This window comes from Talpa occidentalis, unplaced genomic scaffold, assembly GCF_014898055.3.
Source record: "Talpa occidentalis isolate TD23 unplaced genomic scaffold, MPIMG_talOcc4v2.1 talOcc4.13, whole genome shotgun sequence".
NCBI classification, from domain to species: Eukaryota; Metazoa; Chordata; class Mammalia; order Eulipotyphla; family Talpidae; genus Talpa; species Talpa occidentalis.
The window spans coordinates 59,210,708-59,226,077 of NW_023601322.1; the positions used below are offsets into that span (position 1 = coordinate 59,210,708).

The 15,370-nt window shown below is 52.4% G+C and overlaps 1 protein-coding gene across 2 annotated transcripts in view; it reads right to left on the reverse strand.

The window, feature by feature from the left end:
• Positions 1-8,042, reverse strand: part of PPARGC1B (PPARG coactivator 1 beta) — a 96,410-nt gene extending 88,368 nt beyond the window's left edge. For both annotated transcript variants that reach the window (XM_037508963.2, XM_054694265.1), the window contains exon 1: positions 7,950-8,042. In XM_037508963.2, the coding sequence (XP_037364860.1) occupies positions 7,950-8,027 (78 nt within the window). In that variant the 5' untranslated portion in view covers positions 8,028-8,042. The remainder of the gene's footprint in view (positions 1-7,949) is intronic.
• Between the last annotated feature and the right edge of the window lie 7,328 nt (positions 8,043-15,370).

Consider the following 15,370-nt stretch of genomic DNA (forward strand, 5'->3'; position numbering starts at 1 on the left):
GTTCTGTAGGGAGGTAAATGAAAGTATGTGCTACTATAAGTCCCATTTCCTGGATGCAAAAACCAAGGCACCAAGAAATCTTGTGCCAAGACAAAGGGCTTGCCCTAAGCAGAACCCAACCCTAGGTTTCAAAGCCACATAAACAATTAGGGAAAATGTTAGTTTTCTCATGTAAAAAAATCAAGCAGCAGGGCCTTCCCTGGTAGCACAGCGGTTGAGCACTGGGCTGCGAAGCTGCCCGCAGCCTCTGCAGCGCCAGTTTGATGCCCGGCCGCCGGCAAGGGTCCCACATGGTGCGCAGAACTCTTCTGCGGCGCCCGCTGCTCCCCTCAGCAGTGTATTTCATCAGTCTGTCTGTTCTGTTCCCCACTCTGGTTCTGGAGAATTCTCTCACCCTCCCACGCTTCTGACTGTACCCAGTGTTTGTATAAATAAATAAATAAATCTTTAAAAACAATTTTTTTTTAAAAATCAAGCAGTAATAGCAATTAACTAATTTTCCATGGGAATAATTAATCGACGACTTTGCCCTCCCACTTGTAAAAGGCCTTCTGATCTCCTACTCTGGACCTGGATCTCCTACTCCCAACCTGTGCCTTAAGGGAGAGCAGAGTGGGGCATCCCCTATATACCCTGGGCCCAGCCTAGCTGGGTGTCCTCAGACCAGGCCCTCCTCTAAGCTGTGAATCCAGGCTGCTGACCACCCCCAAGGCCCTGTCTCCATCACTGGGTGGTCTGTCCTTAGCACCTAAGAGAAAACCCAAGGTCAACTGCAAGGGTGAGGCTTTGGAGGTTTAGAAATGGTGAGAACAGGAATGCAGCCTGTCCTGGAGGGTCCCACAGCCACCAGGAAGCCCAGTCACTTGGCAACAATGTCTTCTAGGGACTAGTCACTATATTTCCCCTTCTAACCCAAATCTTGATCCTGGAAAAGAACTAGTCAGGGAGTCAAGGTCCTGGGCCTCTCCAACTAGGTGGCTTCACACACCATGCCTCGGTGCCCTTCTTCTGGAAAAGGCAGGGGTAGATCTGATGCTCTCCATGGGCCCTCCGGAGTCTGGCTAAAGAGGGAGCTTCTGGGGGGCCAGTCTCAAATACCAGCCACAAGGCCCAGAGTAATTTACTTACGTAATCCCCGTGCACCTCAATTCTACCACTCACAAAACAGGGAGAGAGGTGACCTCATAGAAGACTGGTAGAGAGCCGTGGCGGGGACAGGGGTTGACAGGAATGGCCACAAGACAGAAATGGCTGAAGCTGGGGCGAGGCTCGGGGTTGTCTACACAGTTCCCGCCAGCAGCTCCTTCTGTGTGTCTACCATTCCCCAGGGCTAAATGTGCACAATTCAAAGTTCTCTTCAGAGGACCTGACACCTAATCATATAAAACATTCTTCTGCTCAAAAAGCCGTCCTGTCAGGGACCCACAATGCTAGTCCAGGATAAAAATATTATTTCTTGCTCTCCCAGAGCTGTCAGCCTAGTTGTAGGAATAAAAGCAGGCAGACGCCACGGGGCAGTGAGTGGCTGCTCCTGTCAGGGGTGGAGGCAAAAGAACAGCTGGTTTAGAGATGGCTTGGAGGTGTGGGGAGATGTTCCAGGGCATCCCACAAGCATTTCCTCAACTGTCCCTTCTCTACAACACATGAGCTATGGACACAAATGGAGAAGCAGTCTCTCCAACAGAGGCTCCCAGTCTAGCTCACTTGTCATGCCGGGAGGTTCTGAACGGTGACTGTGTTTGCGGTACTTGTGTGTTTGCGGAGGGAGAAAATGGAGAATAAAACAAACCAAAGCCTGGCCCTTATGGGGAGCTTCACGATCTGGAGTGATTTCTGACCTGTATTAGAAGAGATGTAGCTAGCACCTAGCGTTTGGTATTTATTTCACTCCAACCGACGTGATAGGTATTTTTAATCCATTTTGTCATTTGATTTTCATTGGCTCCTTGCAACAATCTTAGGAGGGAAATATGATCTAGCTTTCTCTTTATACAAGAAGAGATGGGAAGTCAGAGGTGGTCTGTGATGCACCCAAGGTATCAGAGCCAGCAAACGGCAGAACCAGGACTTGAACTCAGGGCGCAGCAGGAGAGAGGAAGGCGGCAGCAGAACAACACAGGGCAGCTGAATCTTGCAAGGGTGAGTAACGGAAATAGTGGCAATGGAGACAGAAAAGGAACACAAGCCTAAGCTTCTGGGAGAAAAACTGACCTATTCTGGGATGGACCAGGATCCCCAAAGGAAAGCAGCATAGTCACGGGGCTGAACCTCCAACTTCATGTACCTGAACTCAGGTCAAACTTCAGGCTTTAATTTAATTTAAAAGTAGTGGGGAGCCATGGGGGATGTGTGAGCGAGGGAGCGACATCAGATCGGTATACAGGGGACCGACCTGCCATCAAGGCTGGGACAAGTGGGAGAGGGCAGAGCCTACTGTGGCAAAGATCCGCTTGGTAGTAACTGCAGAAAGCCACTCATGACAAGGTCCTGGGCCAGGAGAGGAGGGGAGGAACAGAAGAGGCAATCCAACCCAACTGATTCCGCATCAGCTGAGTGTTCACAGGCCAGATGTGACTACCTTGGAAGAGGAGCCACAGTAATCGACCCCACTCATTCTCGCCCACATGACTTCACTTGGGTTCCCTTCATTTTCACATTAGCAAGCATTATGCTTCCCTTTTTAACATAAAACAGACTGCATGGATAGCTGTTAGCTCCATGTTTCACCCTGCTCTGCTCACCTGCTTCAAAGAGAAAAGAATTCTGAGTTTTATGAGCAGCAGGCTGATTTCATACATGTTATGTTATTCCATTCCCAACCTGGAGCATTATCCCCATTATCCCCACGTCACAGATTGGGAAACTGAGGCCTAGAGAAGCAGAGGGACTTAGGAGCTCTGGCTTCTCTCTATATAATGTGCCTTCATCAGCTCAATGTGCTAGAAGTACAGTGGTGACCAAAAACAGAGTGGAACCTGGTCTGCTGATCCTGGCTCTTCTGGCATAGGCAGGTTTTCCTCAGCAAGTCAGAGAGCTCTCAAAACTATAAAACCCTCATCTGTAAAATGGGAACAAGAAGAGACCTACCCTTTGTAGAGTCTCGATGAGAATGAAAGGTAATACTGCAAATAGAGGTTCTGCAGGGCATATGGTATCTGGAGGATGCTCTATAAATGTCATTGACGATGAAGATGATGGAGGAGGCCGCTGTTAACACTGCAGTCTTCATATTATGACCTCACTTCCAAGCTCAAGACCCCATTTGCAAGGCTGCTTCTGACTCAAAGCAGTATTCCTTCTATTATTCCAGAGAGAGAAGGAAAAGAGTGACTCACATCCTGGCAATGGTGGAGCTTCTGGTTGGTCTGTACCAGCCATGGAGAGGAGGGCCCTGAGGTGAAGGGGAAATATGAGCCCCCAGGGCCCAGTTGCCGGCCCATTGCCTTTCCTGGGTTTCTCCTGCATCCTGATCCCTAGCACCAGCCAGTAAGTTCAAATGAAAGCAAAGCCTGGCCCAGCTCAGAGTAATCACAGGGAAGTTACTTCCTCCTGGTGTCTCCCAGGTAGAGGGTGGGCAAAGGTGCCCAGCAAAAGCTACATTTCAGCCTGCACCTACAGATGACCAGAACTTGGACTTGGAAAAGAAGTTGGCCCTGGCTTTGGAAGCTGTGGAGGCAGCACTATTCCAGACCTAGCAAGTGAATACCAGGACTTCCAATCATGTTCCCAAGTCTCTGTATAGCAAGGGCCCCTCCGGGTGCACATATCCAGTTTCAGAACCTTTGAGGGGTGACGACACCGTTTGAAAAATGGGCCAAGTTCACAAACACGGCATCTCATGGAACAGAACCACAATGGCCCATAATCATATGGGGGAAAGGCTCAGCATCACAAGGACTCAAAGAAATGCACAGTAAAACAATGAGGGTGACAGAATTTATTGACGAACAGGCTGACAAAAACGAAAATATCAAGAGTTGTCAGGGTATGAGGAAGCAGCATTCCCACACAAGGCTGATGATAAGTGTGTAAATTACCACAATCTTTCTAGAAGGCAATCCAGAAATGTGTTTACCAAATGCCTGCAAAGTTCTTTGACAGAGTAATTTCACTTCGAGGAATTTAAATGAAGAAGACATATGCACAAAGATACTCATTTCAGTATGAATAGGGCTTGAAGAGCCAAAAAAAAAATTATAAACAACTTAAATGACTAGCAGTTAAAGGATACATTTTGGTTCAACCCTTAACAAAATACTACACAACCATTCAGATATTAAGCAGAGTATTTATTGATATGGCAAGATGGTCACAGCATATTATTTGGAGGAGAAAAAAAATCAAGTTACAACTGTGTAACTCCAAGTTACAATTAGTGAATAAAGACTGCTTCTTTGTAACAGAGTTGTCAGCTATAGAAATCCAGAAAGGAAAAAAGCACCTGGAAACACATATAAACATTAACAATGGTTCTCTTTGGTAAGATGACATATTTTTCATTTTTCTTTACTCTTTTCTAATGATTCTATAAACATACTTAAATGATAAGGACTTGGACCAGATGATTTATAAAGTTCCTGCCAACTCTGACATGTGGGGCATCTACGATTGATGGCCCAGGCGACTTCGAACAACCCATATTTAGTGTGGACTTAGTGTGTGGCACTGCCCACAGCTGCAGCCCTCTGCATTCCTCTCTCCGTGCCAAGCCCGCTGTCCAGCTGTCTCCCTGTCTGTAATGCATGTGCCTAGCCAAGAGCTGAGCAAAGGAACTCAGCACGGTGACAGGTGCCACAGGGGCACAAAGAGATGAAAGACACAACTCTAATTCTAGAATCTTACTGGGACACGGGACACACACACAAAGTGCTTGGTTGTATAACAAAGACTAAGAAAACCAGAGGGGAGAGAAAGCAGGGCGAGCAGGCTGGGAAGGCCTGAGAGAGGAGGCATGCAGGCAAGGGAGTGAGGGCATTACAGGCAAGGGGCAGAGCCTAAGCCAACGTGCAGTCGGCCCCGAGGCCTTTGGGATACATGCCCCAAACCTTTCCAAGAAACTTTCACAATCCCTGATCTGCTGAATTTCTGAACTTTGGCCTGAATGGGCAAAAGTTAAGTCTCCTAAACAAAAGTCCTCCCTCTATCTCGCCCTGGATTAGCCACCAAAGACAACCGAAGTCTCTTGCAGAAAGACAATAAATTGCCTTTTGATTAATTTTCCCCACCCCTTGCAAACCAGGGAGAGGGAGAGAGAGAGGGACAGGAAGGGCCTGGGGAGGAGAAGGAGTTGCAGGAACATCCAGAAATCTCACATGCAAAGAGCTCACCCCCACCACCTGGCCTTCAGCTTCTCTGCAGACACCACCAGCCCCATTTGACAAATGGAGGAAAGGAGGCAAGGAGAGTTAAAAAGGCTTGCTCCAGGATCACCCAGCCAGAGAGTGGGGAAGGCGACTCCACTCAGGCCTTCTGACTCCAAGTCCAGTGCTATTTCGAGGTAACACACAGGACCTGGAGTCAGGAGCCCTGGGTGGCTCTGTCACCCGCTGGCTGCCTGGTCCTGTACAAACCGCTCACTCCTCACAGCCTCTGTCCCCAAATGTAAAATGAGGAGGCACCAGGGGCCCGCCCAGGTCCTCTTCCGGCTGGGCTCCTAGCCTTCTAGGGGCGGCAGCAAAGCTCCCCCTATCAGTTACATTTCCCAAGTTGGGCCGGCAAAGATCACCAGAAGATCCTCAGCCTGTCACGTGGTTAAATAAAAAAAGCAAACGTCCCAGATTAACTTTCACTGCACTGCTTCTGCTGACACCTGGTTACCCAATTTTCTAGTTTCCTTGGGTGAAACATCCCTGCTGGGTAGGCCCGCTGGGCGGCTAAAGGCAAACAATTAATTACTGGTGAGCCAAAGTACACTGAAGACGGGGTTAAAACCTGGGGTCGGCCCCAGGACCGGGAATTCGCGCTACCGGTCCCTGAACAAGGGAGGCTATTTCAGGCCTCCGTCCCCCGCCGCTCCATCCAGAGGTTTGGAGACACCCTCAGCCAAGTGCGAGGGGCAGGGGACAGAACTTTCCCCGCGGCAACTCTACCCCCTGACAGTACCCGGCGGCCCCCAGTCCCGGACGGTCCACTGCGGAGGGGCTGGGGTTGGGGGTGCAAGTGGGGGCTCAGCCCCGCCTGCAGCGCAGAACCCGGCGCCCGGCGCGCGCCAGCGCCCGGTGACAGCCGCGGGAGCTCCACTGCAGTTTCGTCAGAGGTAAAGGTACGCGCCCGGCGCGCGCGGCGTGTGCACAGACAGACACACACGCGAGCGCGCGGCCCGCTCAGCACACGCGGCCCCCGGCCTGGACCCGCGCGACGATCGCCGCCGGCCGCGCGTCTCCTGCCCCCCACCCCGATCCCGCCCGGGCGCGACCGCCCCCTCCGAGGCCCCGCGGCCCCCCGAGGCCGGGACCTCCGCGAGCCGGCGAGGCCGGCCTTCCCCCGCGCGCGGCGGGCTTCCTCCGGCGACCCCCCAACCCCGCGCCGCGCCGTCCCGATCGCCCGCCCGGAGCCGCCGCTCGGAGTCCGCCCGGAGCTGAGTCTCGGCCGCCGCGTCCCCTCCGAGTCGCGTCTCCCCGCAGGGAGTCAGCTTGCAGCCTCTCCCCGCCCACCCGGTCCCATGACAGCTGCTGCCGCCCAAGACAGGCAGATTATAAGAAGCAGCAAAGTTTCCCTCTCTCCCCTCCCACCTCCCGCCCCCCCGGCTCCCCCTCCCCGCCAGTGTTATGCAAAACGAGCCGGCACCGGCGCTCCGACTCCAGGTACCCAGCCAGCCCCCGCAAGCCGCGCCCGGTGCCTCCCCGCGGCCCCTCGGAGTCCCGGCGTGCGCCCGCATCCGGGGTCTCGTCTCCGCTCCGCCGCCTCCCGGCCTCCCGACCCCCGGCCGCCCCAAGAAAAAGCCCTAACTCTGGGGCGAAACTTTACGCTTGCAACAGGCTTGGGGTGGGGAAAACAGGGGAAGGGGTGGGGGGCGCGCACACCTGGTGCAGGCATTTTCGGCCGCTGCTCCTCCCAGCAGCACCCCGCACACACCCCGTCTCCAAGTCACCCGCTTCCCAGCACACCAGCACCCCCCGCCGCGGCACACCAGAGCACCCTCTCCTGTCACGCGCGTGTCGCCGGCGGGGCTCCCCGCGCAGCCCGAGCCCGGGACGCCGCCTCGCCGTCCCTTCCCCCAGCATCGCCGAGCACGCACTGGGGCCGCGCGCCGCAGGGGGACCCAGACGCCCCCAGACAGCCCTTCCGCCTCCATCCGGCGGTGCTTTCGCCCCGGGGGGCTGCGCCGGGTAGTGAAACCGGTAAGGCGCTATCCCCGCCCGCAGGTCCACGTGCCCGCGGACCCCGAGCCCCTCATCCGGCAACTGACAGGAAACTCCGCGCTGCAGGCGCCGACCCGGAGCTGCGGGGGTCCAGCAGCAGCACCCCGGGAGCCCGAGACGGGAGGAGCGGGGGACACGGGCACGGGGGCAGGCGCCAGTGCCGGGGCCACAAGTCCACGTGAAAGTACGGCAGCAAGTGCCGGGCGCCTGAGGGCGCGCCTTCGGCACCCAGCCCCAGCCCGAGGGTCCCCCACACCCTGGCGCGGCTCCACATACCCAGTGAAGCGCGCTGCCCCCCACCCCCACCCCAGCTCTGCCGGCGGGGAGGGGGGCGCACTCCAGGCGACCATGGCTAGACCCTCCCCAGCGGCCGTAGCGCCCCAAACGCCCCGGCATGCTCGGGGGGCCCTCCAGCTCCCGGCCCCCGTGCAGGAGCACATCACGGGGCGCAAGGACGGGGGGCTCTGCAGCCTGGAACTCCCGGTTCCCTCCAATGTGCCCGCGGTCGCCGCACCGTCTCCGCGCCTGCGGCGGCGGCCCCCGCAGCTCGGCACCCCCAGCCCCGGGCCCGGGCCCCGCTGGCGGTACCTGCGCGTCGGCCAGATAGTTGAGGAAGAAGGAGGAGAGCTCCTCATCCAGCAGCGCGCCGCAGTCCTGCCCCGCCATCTTCCAGCCGCGGCTGCAGCGTGCGGCGGAGTCGGCGCCGGGCGGCGGGGGGAGGGCGCGCGCGCGCGGGCGGGGCGGGGGAGGAGGGAGCGCGGCCCGCGGGGGAGGCGGAGCTCGGGCCCGGCTGCCGCAGGGCCGCCGGCTGCGGGGGCGGGGCCGCGCGGGGCCGCGCCGGCCGGGGGTCGCGCCCGGGCTTTCCTGCGCCACGTCTAGCGCCCAGATCCTCGGCCGCAGCCCCCAGCCCTGAGGAGAGCGTCCGCAGCCGGGCGACTGTGCCCCAACCTGCAGCCGATCGCCTGCGCAGCAATGCAGGCAGCACCCCCCCTTCTTCTGCCGGAGCGAATCACGTTGCCTTAGCGCTGGGCGGGTCCTACGAGACAACCTGCTTCTGCACAGTTGGGGAAACTGAGGCCCGGGAAAACGGAGGACCTCGTTCCTGGGCACATTGCACTTCGGGTGTAGTAAGAAAAAGCTCAGGTCTGACTGCCCGCCAGGCCGGAGTTTCTCTCCCGGGTTGCAAGGCCAGAAAAGGAGGGATACCATAGTGGATGGTGGAGAAATCAGAGAAGGCTCCTCGGAGGAAGTGGCACTTTTATCTTTTTTTTTTTTTAATCTTTTCCTTGAAAGATGTCTTGATCCGTATTCTGTTAAGTCTCTCTTTTATCCTCTCTTCCCTTTTCCGGTAGCTCCTTCCTCCTCCGCTTCTCCTTAGCCACGACTGCCACCCCACCGCCTGACTAAACTCAGTGACTTCTCTTACCACAATCTTGAAGTGGCCAGGCTTCTGCCTGCGTCCTCAGAGCCGCTGATTTTCCCATTTTCTCACTTGAACCATCCCACAGTGAGCTCTTACACATAAGCTATCCTACTGCCCAGCGGCTATTCACCTAGAAATCACATCTTCAGGGTACCCTTCCCCACTGTTCCTCAGACTATCAACCACTGGCTTTTCCCACAACCCCAGGGTTGTGGGCTCACCTAGCTTTGCAGACCTTTCCTTTAAATCTCTTGATCACAGTTGCATTTGTTTTCGTGAAGATTTGATCTTTGTGTCTCTCCCTAGTACTCTGAGACCCTTGAAGCTGGGCTTGGACCTGCTTTTGCACCTGCTGTGTCTCCAGTGCCTAGCACAGGGTAGGTGCTTAATAAATAATGTATTAACTAAAGCGCCAGAGGATTTTGATCCCCACCACCACCCCGGCCGCCAAAGCCACACACTGTGTAGTATACCCAGAGTGAGGGTACACAGGGAGTGCCTGAGCCAGAGCAGGTCAGACCTCCTGACTCCAGCCTTAGATTCTCATTGTCATGCCCACTGTTTGCCAGGCAGGAGATAGGACACCACCTGGGTAAAGGCATGAAGGCAGAAAGATTTAGGTCTGTTTTATTGGTCAGACCTGCCTCTTACCCTCTTCCCACCCTGGACTCTCAGGGCTGCCCCACCCTGCAACTCAGCACCCCCCCCCCCCCCCCAGAAGGAAGCAGGGAGAGTCCCGGCCACACCTGCTCAGACTTGAACACCAGAGCAAGAGCTTCCTTCTCCAACCTGAGGTTCCCAGAACCACGGGCGTGATTTCAGTCTGTCGGCTTTAGGCCAGTACACTTTTAAGGAACAGTGAATTCCAACAAAGAGCCTACATCTTGGGCGGCAGGAGCCCTGAGTCCTGGTCCAGCCCTCTGCGTCTTGTTCCAATATTAGGCAGCTCCATATGTTAAGGACGGGTTTTGAATTCCTACAAATCTTTTAGGCTCTGGCCTCAGTTTCCTTATCTACATTAATGGGGATCAGAAAGTTACTCCATAGGGATGTTACGAAGAATGGGGAGATAATATATGTAAAGTGCTTGGCACGGGGCCAGACCTCATGGGGAAAATGCTAAACTGTAGTCTTATTTTCTCATCTGTGAAAATGGGGATAAAATACACATCCCTTGAAGGCACTAGCCAATGTTACTTTCCTTCCTTCTACCACTTAGAAGCTGCCGGCTACCTTGGGCTCCAAGAGCTAGGCTTGAATCCTGGTGCTCCCTCTTGTGTGCCCTTGGTCATTCGCATAACCTCTCTGAGTGTCAGTAGGCATCTGGTGAGCACTGAATGAAATCAACACATAAAATAAGTTGCCTGGCCCTACACCTGGCAGATAGGCATGCTTACCTCATTGTCACCATCACCCACCGCCACCTGCATCATGGCCACTAGCACCAGGGACTTGAGCTCTCCTTGGCCCGTTTTTCTGCACCTACCCATGGATGCCAGAGTCAGCCCGTAGGACACTTTCCAGAGATGTCCCTACCAGATCCAGCCACCTCGGACAGGTGTCAGTCCCCTTCCAGTCCCAAGGCCAGATTCAAAGTGTCCTCAAGGGCAGCCATCTCCAGCCTTGGCCTTATAGAGTTGCGGTGCCATACAGGACCTCACAGGGAAGACCTCAGCAACACTTGCCAAAGACTTTGTCTTTAAAACTCCAGTGTTGACAGAAAAACCACAAATTGCCTGACTTAGGGACTGTCTTACTAATCGGTGTGCCCTCAGAAAGGTGAGAAAGCCTCCGCTTGAGGTATCCAGCTTCCTTCCCAAAAGCATCTTATCCTAGGAATTCCTGCATCCCAGGCCACCCACAGAGTCTCAGCCTCATCACCCTGTCTAGCCCCTGGAGGAATGTGAAGCACTTCATTGAGATTAGAACCCCTCAGGAAACCTGAGGTGCTATGTGATCACGTGCAATTGCTTCCCCTCTCAGAGACTGTTTCCTGACCTGTGAAAAGCAAGAGCTGGGCTACATGAACCCCTAGGGAATCCCCAGCTCAGACAGTTCGGCAGTTTGTAGGATTCAGCCAAAATCAGCAGTCTTTCGGTACCAGACATGCGCCAGGTGCCCGAATTTATAACCTCTCAGGTCATTTTCAACAGCCCTGAGCAGTGGGCAGAATGATGTCCATGTGATGACTGACAAAACTAAAGCTTAAAGGGGTTAAAGTGATTAGCTCAAGACTAAGCAGTTAGAGACACAGCTGAGATGGGACCCCAGGTCTGTGCATAGTGCAAGCCCCAGGCCCTTGAAGGAGCTGAGAAAGACAGCCGTCTACTCCCAGGAAGCTGGAACGATGGCCCATGTCTTATTTTATGACTTCCAAGTGAAGGGCAATAATAATGCCAAACTTGAACTACATATGGCTCGACTCCTATCTTCTCTGCCTTTTTATTGGCCTCACCTCTCCCAAGATTAGTGTGAGCCAGCCCTGTGTGTGCCCCTTGTGAAGTCCAGGCTCCTCCAGCTACCGCGGAAACAGATACGGCAAGAGGAACCTATTTGACTTGAACCTCATAGTCACCAAATGCTCAAAAATTATAACGTCAGCATTTTCTCCCTTCCAACAATAGGAGGATGCTTTCTTCAGACAGTACAGCTGTGCGCTCTCAACTCTAGAGGGCACGAGGATCATCTGCACCCCGTGGCCAGAGGTTGCCTTTCAATAAGTCATCCGGGGAGACAGAAATCTGCCCTAAGTCGGCTCCCCTAGATGACTCTGCACCTTGAAAATGCCCGTCATGCAACAGAAGTTTAATGAATACCTACTATGTGCTGCCCACTGCCCTGGTGCCAGTGAACACAACAGCTGCCAGCCCTGCCCACATTCTAGTCCACTGCCCAGTAAATTTTCATTGGATGAGGAAGGGAGCTAGGACATGAGTCTTGATCATCACTGAGGTTACTTGCCAGCCACCCACACTCTGTGAGTCTATAACCCAGACCAGGGAGTCGTCACTCTTTTCTATCTTCAGCTTCTTTCCAGGCTTGTTGTATCAGGCTGGCCTGCCTCCCGCTCTCCTCCCACCCCGAATTCACTGGGCTGCCCCGCCCTGCAGCCCAGGAGGCAAGGACACCAGTCAAGAGGAACTAAAAAGTTCCCCACTTTACATTGTTAATTCTGAATGCCACCTCCTAGCTCCCTTTAACAACAGAACTGCAGAACCCAGGAGGGGTAGCACAGTCCACAGAAGCCAACACTGGGCAGGTGAGACAATGTGCATGAGGCCACGACCAGCCAGGACTGTGAGCCAGGGCTCCAGGACCGTGTGCAGCACCTGAGCAGCTTCCACAAGACAAACTTCTCAGGGCTGAGCTTGGGAATGAATGACATAGATGATGTCATTCAAGGGTCTCAGAGTTGGCCGTAGGGGAAGTGTCCCACAAACCAGCCATTCCCCTCTGTTAACCAGCACCCTCTTCCTCCTATAGGCTGACCTATGAACGCCTGTAGGGGCAGGACAGGACACAGTGCAGGTTTTCTGATCCCATGCAGACCGGGTAAAGGAGGAGTCAGAGTCCTCAGTAGTTTTGCAGGTTTTTTATTAGGGGTTCACCAGGCATATGGCAGGCAGGGGTGCTGGCTGGGGGCCTGGGAGGCCTGCCAGCCTCCCAGCCCCCAGCAAGTCTTCACTCTATCTGGGCTCTCTAGCGTTCGTTCTGCTGCTTCTCGGCTTCTGCTTCGGCTTCGGCTGCTACCGCTGCTGCTGCTGGTGCTGCTGGCGTCCCCGTGACGCCGCCCTTAAAAGCACAATCTTAGCTCAGCTGAATCCCATCTACCTATGCCCACACCCTATTCCAGGTGCCCGCCATCAGGCATGCATTCAGGACAAGGATCCATCATCTATCCTGATGGCGGAAGGGCAGAAAAGCCTGATATTTTCTTTACCCTACAACGCCCCAGTACATTCAGGGGCTACATTTCGCAAATCTTTCATATGCTACTTTCTCTTTCATATGCTACATGGAATGAAAGGGCTTCCAAATCAGCAAGTGAGGGACATTAAGCAGCAATCAAGTTAGCAATTAGTTTCTCATGTTTGCAAAGGCCATTTTGGTCGACACGCTTAAACCTTACAAATGACTACACATGCATGGAGATAAGGAAGGACTGGGCAAAAACACCCCAAGCAGGCAAGGCCCTCCTTGTGCCCACTTGGTCAATGGAGAAACCAAAAGCCCAGAGAGGTGAACATTACCAGAGAGGTATTATTTCTACATAGATGTAAATTCTACCAGGATGTGTATCAGAAGTTTTAAAATTTTATCTGTTCATTTATTTAGTTATACCAGAATGGTAACATTTAAAGAGATAGCCACTGACCCTTAAATGGCAACATCTAAATTTAGTATCCTCATCTAAAATGGCAACAGAGGGCAAGACTACCCCAGCGGTATCCGCTACTAGTGTTTCATGAGTGACCATCCAGACCTTTCCTATGTACTCGTTATGACTATAGAGAAATTCAAAGTTTTATTTGGGAGATTTTGTTTCTAATGAAAATACAATTTTACTGTAATTGTTTTGTCATTTCTTTCTTATATGTCTCAGAGGTTTTTCCATGTTGACAAAGATCTCCATTATTCCTTTAAATCACTGCATGATAGGGCCTCCCTGGTGGCGCAGTGGGTTGAGCACACCACTGTGAAGAGGTCCGCAGCCTCTGCAGCGCGGGTTCAATTCTGCAGCGAGGGTTCGATTCCTGGCTGGCCAGGGAGATTTCCATATGGCACAGCTGACCTCTCCTGTCAGCAGTGCTTTTGGCCCATCTGCCTATTCTGCTCCCCACTCTGTTTCTGGTGAATCCTCTCACCCTCCCGCGCTTCTGGCCTATACCCCAGCTCTTGTATAAAAAATAAATAAATAAATCACTGCACGATATTCTTCAGTGCAAGTGTCCCACAGACTTGATTTGTAACTGCTGGTCCATTGTGATTCTAGATTTGTGTTGTCCAGGTGGTTCCATGGGCTGGGTTATGTCACTGAATACTATACAGAGCTAAGATAGGAGATAATGACAATGAATGAGTTCCTTTATTCATTTAACCAACAAAAGCCGCCAGAATACTTATTTTGTGTATATAGCCTTCATCTTTCAATACACAATCAAGACAGATCTGCATATTGTGAGTTTAGCAAATAATATTAATCATGTGGTTACACTGTTTGAAATTCATTCATCATTCCTTCCTGAGCAAACACCATGGTGCCAGGGACACTCCTAAGCTTTAGGGACTTGTATTAGTTGTGACGGCTTTGATTGCAATGAACAGGAAAACTAAATGCTGGGCTACCAGATAATGTGTAGGTCTCTGTGACTAACACGTTGAAAGGAGGAATGTTGCCAGAAAAATGTGGATGTTCTTTTCGCACTGCTGCTTTCTTCTGCGTTGGCTTCACTATTGAGGCTGGTTCTTGCCTGGTGATGGCAGGAATATGCTCTAGGCCCAAACCTATCCCTTTTGGCAAGCCCAGCAGAAGGAACTCTCCCAGTCATTCAGCAAAAGTCCAGGCTTCAGTGACTGTTTCCGTGAGGGACAAAGGCTCATTATGAAGCTAGTCCTACTCTGACTGTCCAGTACTGGCCTACATGCCTACCAGGGAGGCAGTTTCTAAGCCCAAAACCAAGGCTTTCTAACTAGGGAGCATTAATATGAATGAAAAAAATATGTATCTCTCTCTTTTCACTAACTCCCATGGAAATTTAGATTTTGCTTCTATACAATGTAGCAAACATTTCATAGTAGTATGGAGAGTTTTTATAAATTTGTCACTAATAGAAACCACAAGTATTTCACTTCATATCACAGTTGTCATAGATATCTCAAAATATTGTTTATGTTTATCGCTAGTATGAAATTATGGTAATTATTCTACCAACTAGATCTTCTTATTTCATGTGTTAGGAAAGAGGACATACATACTATGTCATACATTTGTTTTTCTAATCATGTAGCTATTTCAATATAATTGATTTCTTTTTAATCACATGGAGTCAATACTATGAATTTTAAAAACATTCATGTAAGGAGGGGTCCCTAGACACTACAGACTGTCAAGGGGTCCATGACACACAGAAAAAGGTCTAGATACAATGAGGGGAGAGATGTCTCTCCAGAGGGAAATTATAGACCTTTGCCAGAGGGAAAGGGTGTTCAGTAGACGCACAGACAAGAGACATCCACCCCAAGGGGCACAGAGACAAACAAGATGCGAGCCTGTCCTCCAAGCCAGGATAGAATCTCCCTGGAGACATTGGGGTCCAGTCCCTTCATTTTATAGGTAAGAAACAACTAAAACCCCAGAGGGGCAGGGACTTATCCAATGTCACTTAGCAATTTTGGTATCAGAACCTGGTAAAGACCGCCTGATTCTCTACCTGGTTATTTTAATCCAGCCTCTTTGGGGTGGGTGGGTAAACACCCCAGATTCCTGAAGTTATACTGCAGTCTTCATGAGAGAAGAAAATGCAGAGTGTTAAATGCCTGTATTAGAAAGGAAGACCTCAAATCAACAACCTTCCATCTTAAAGTA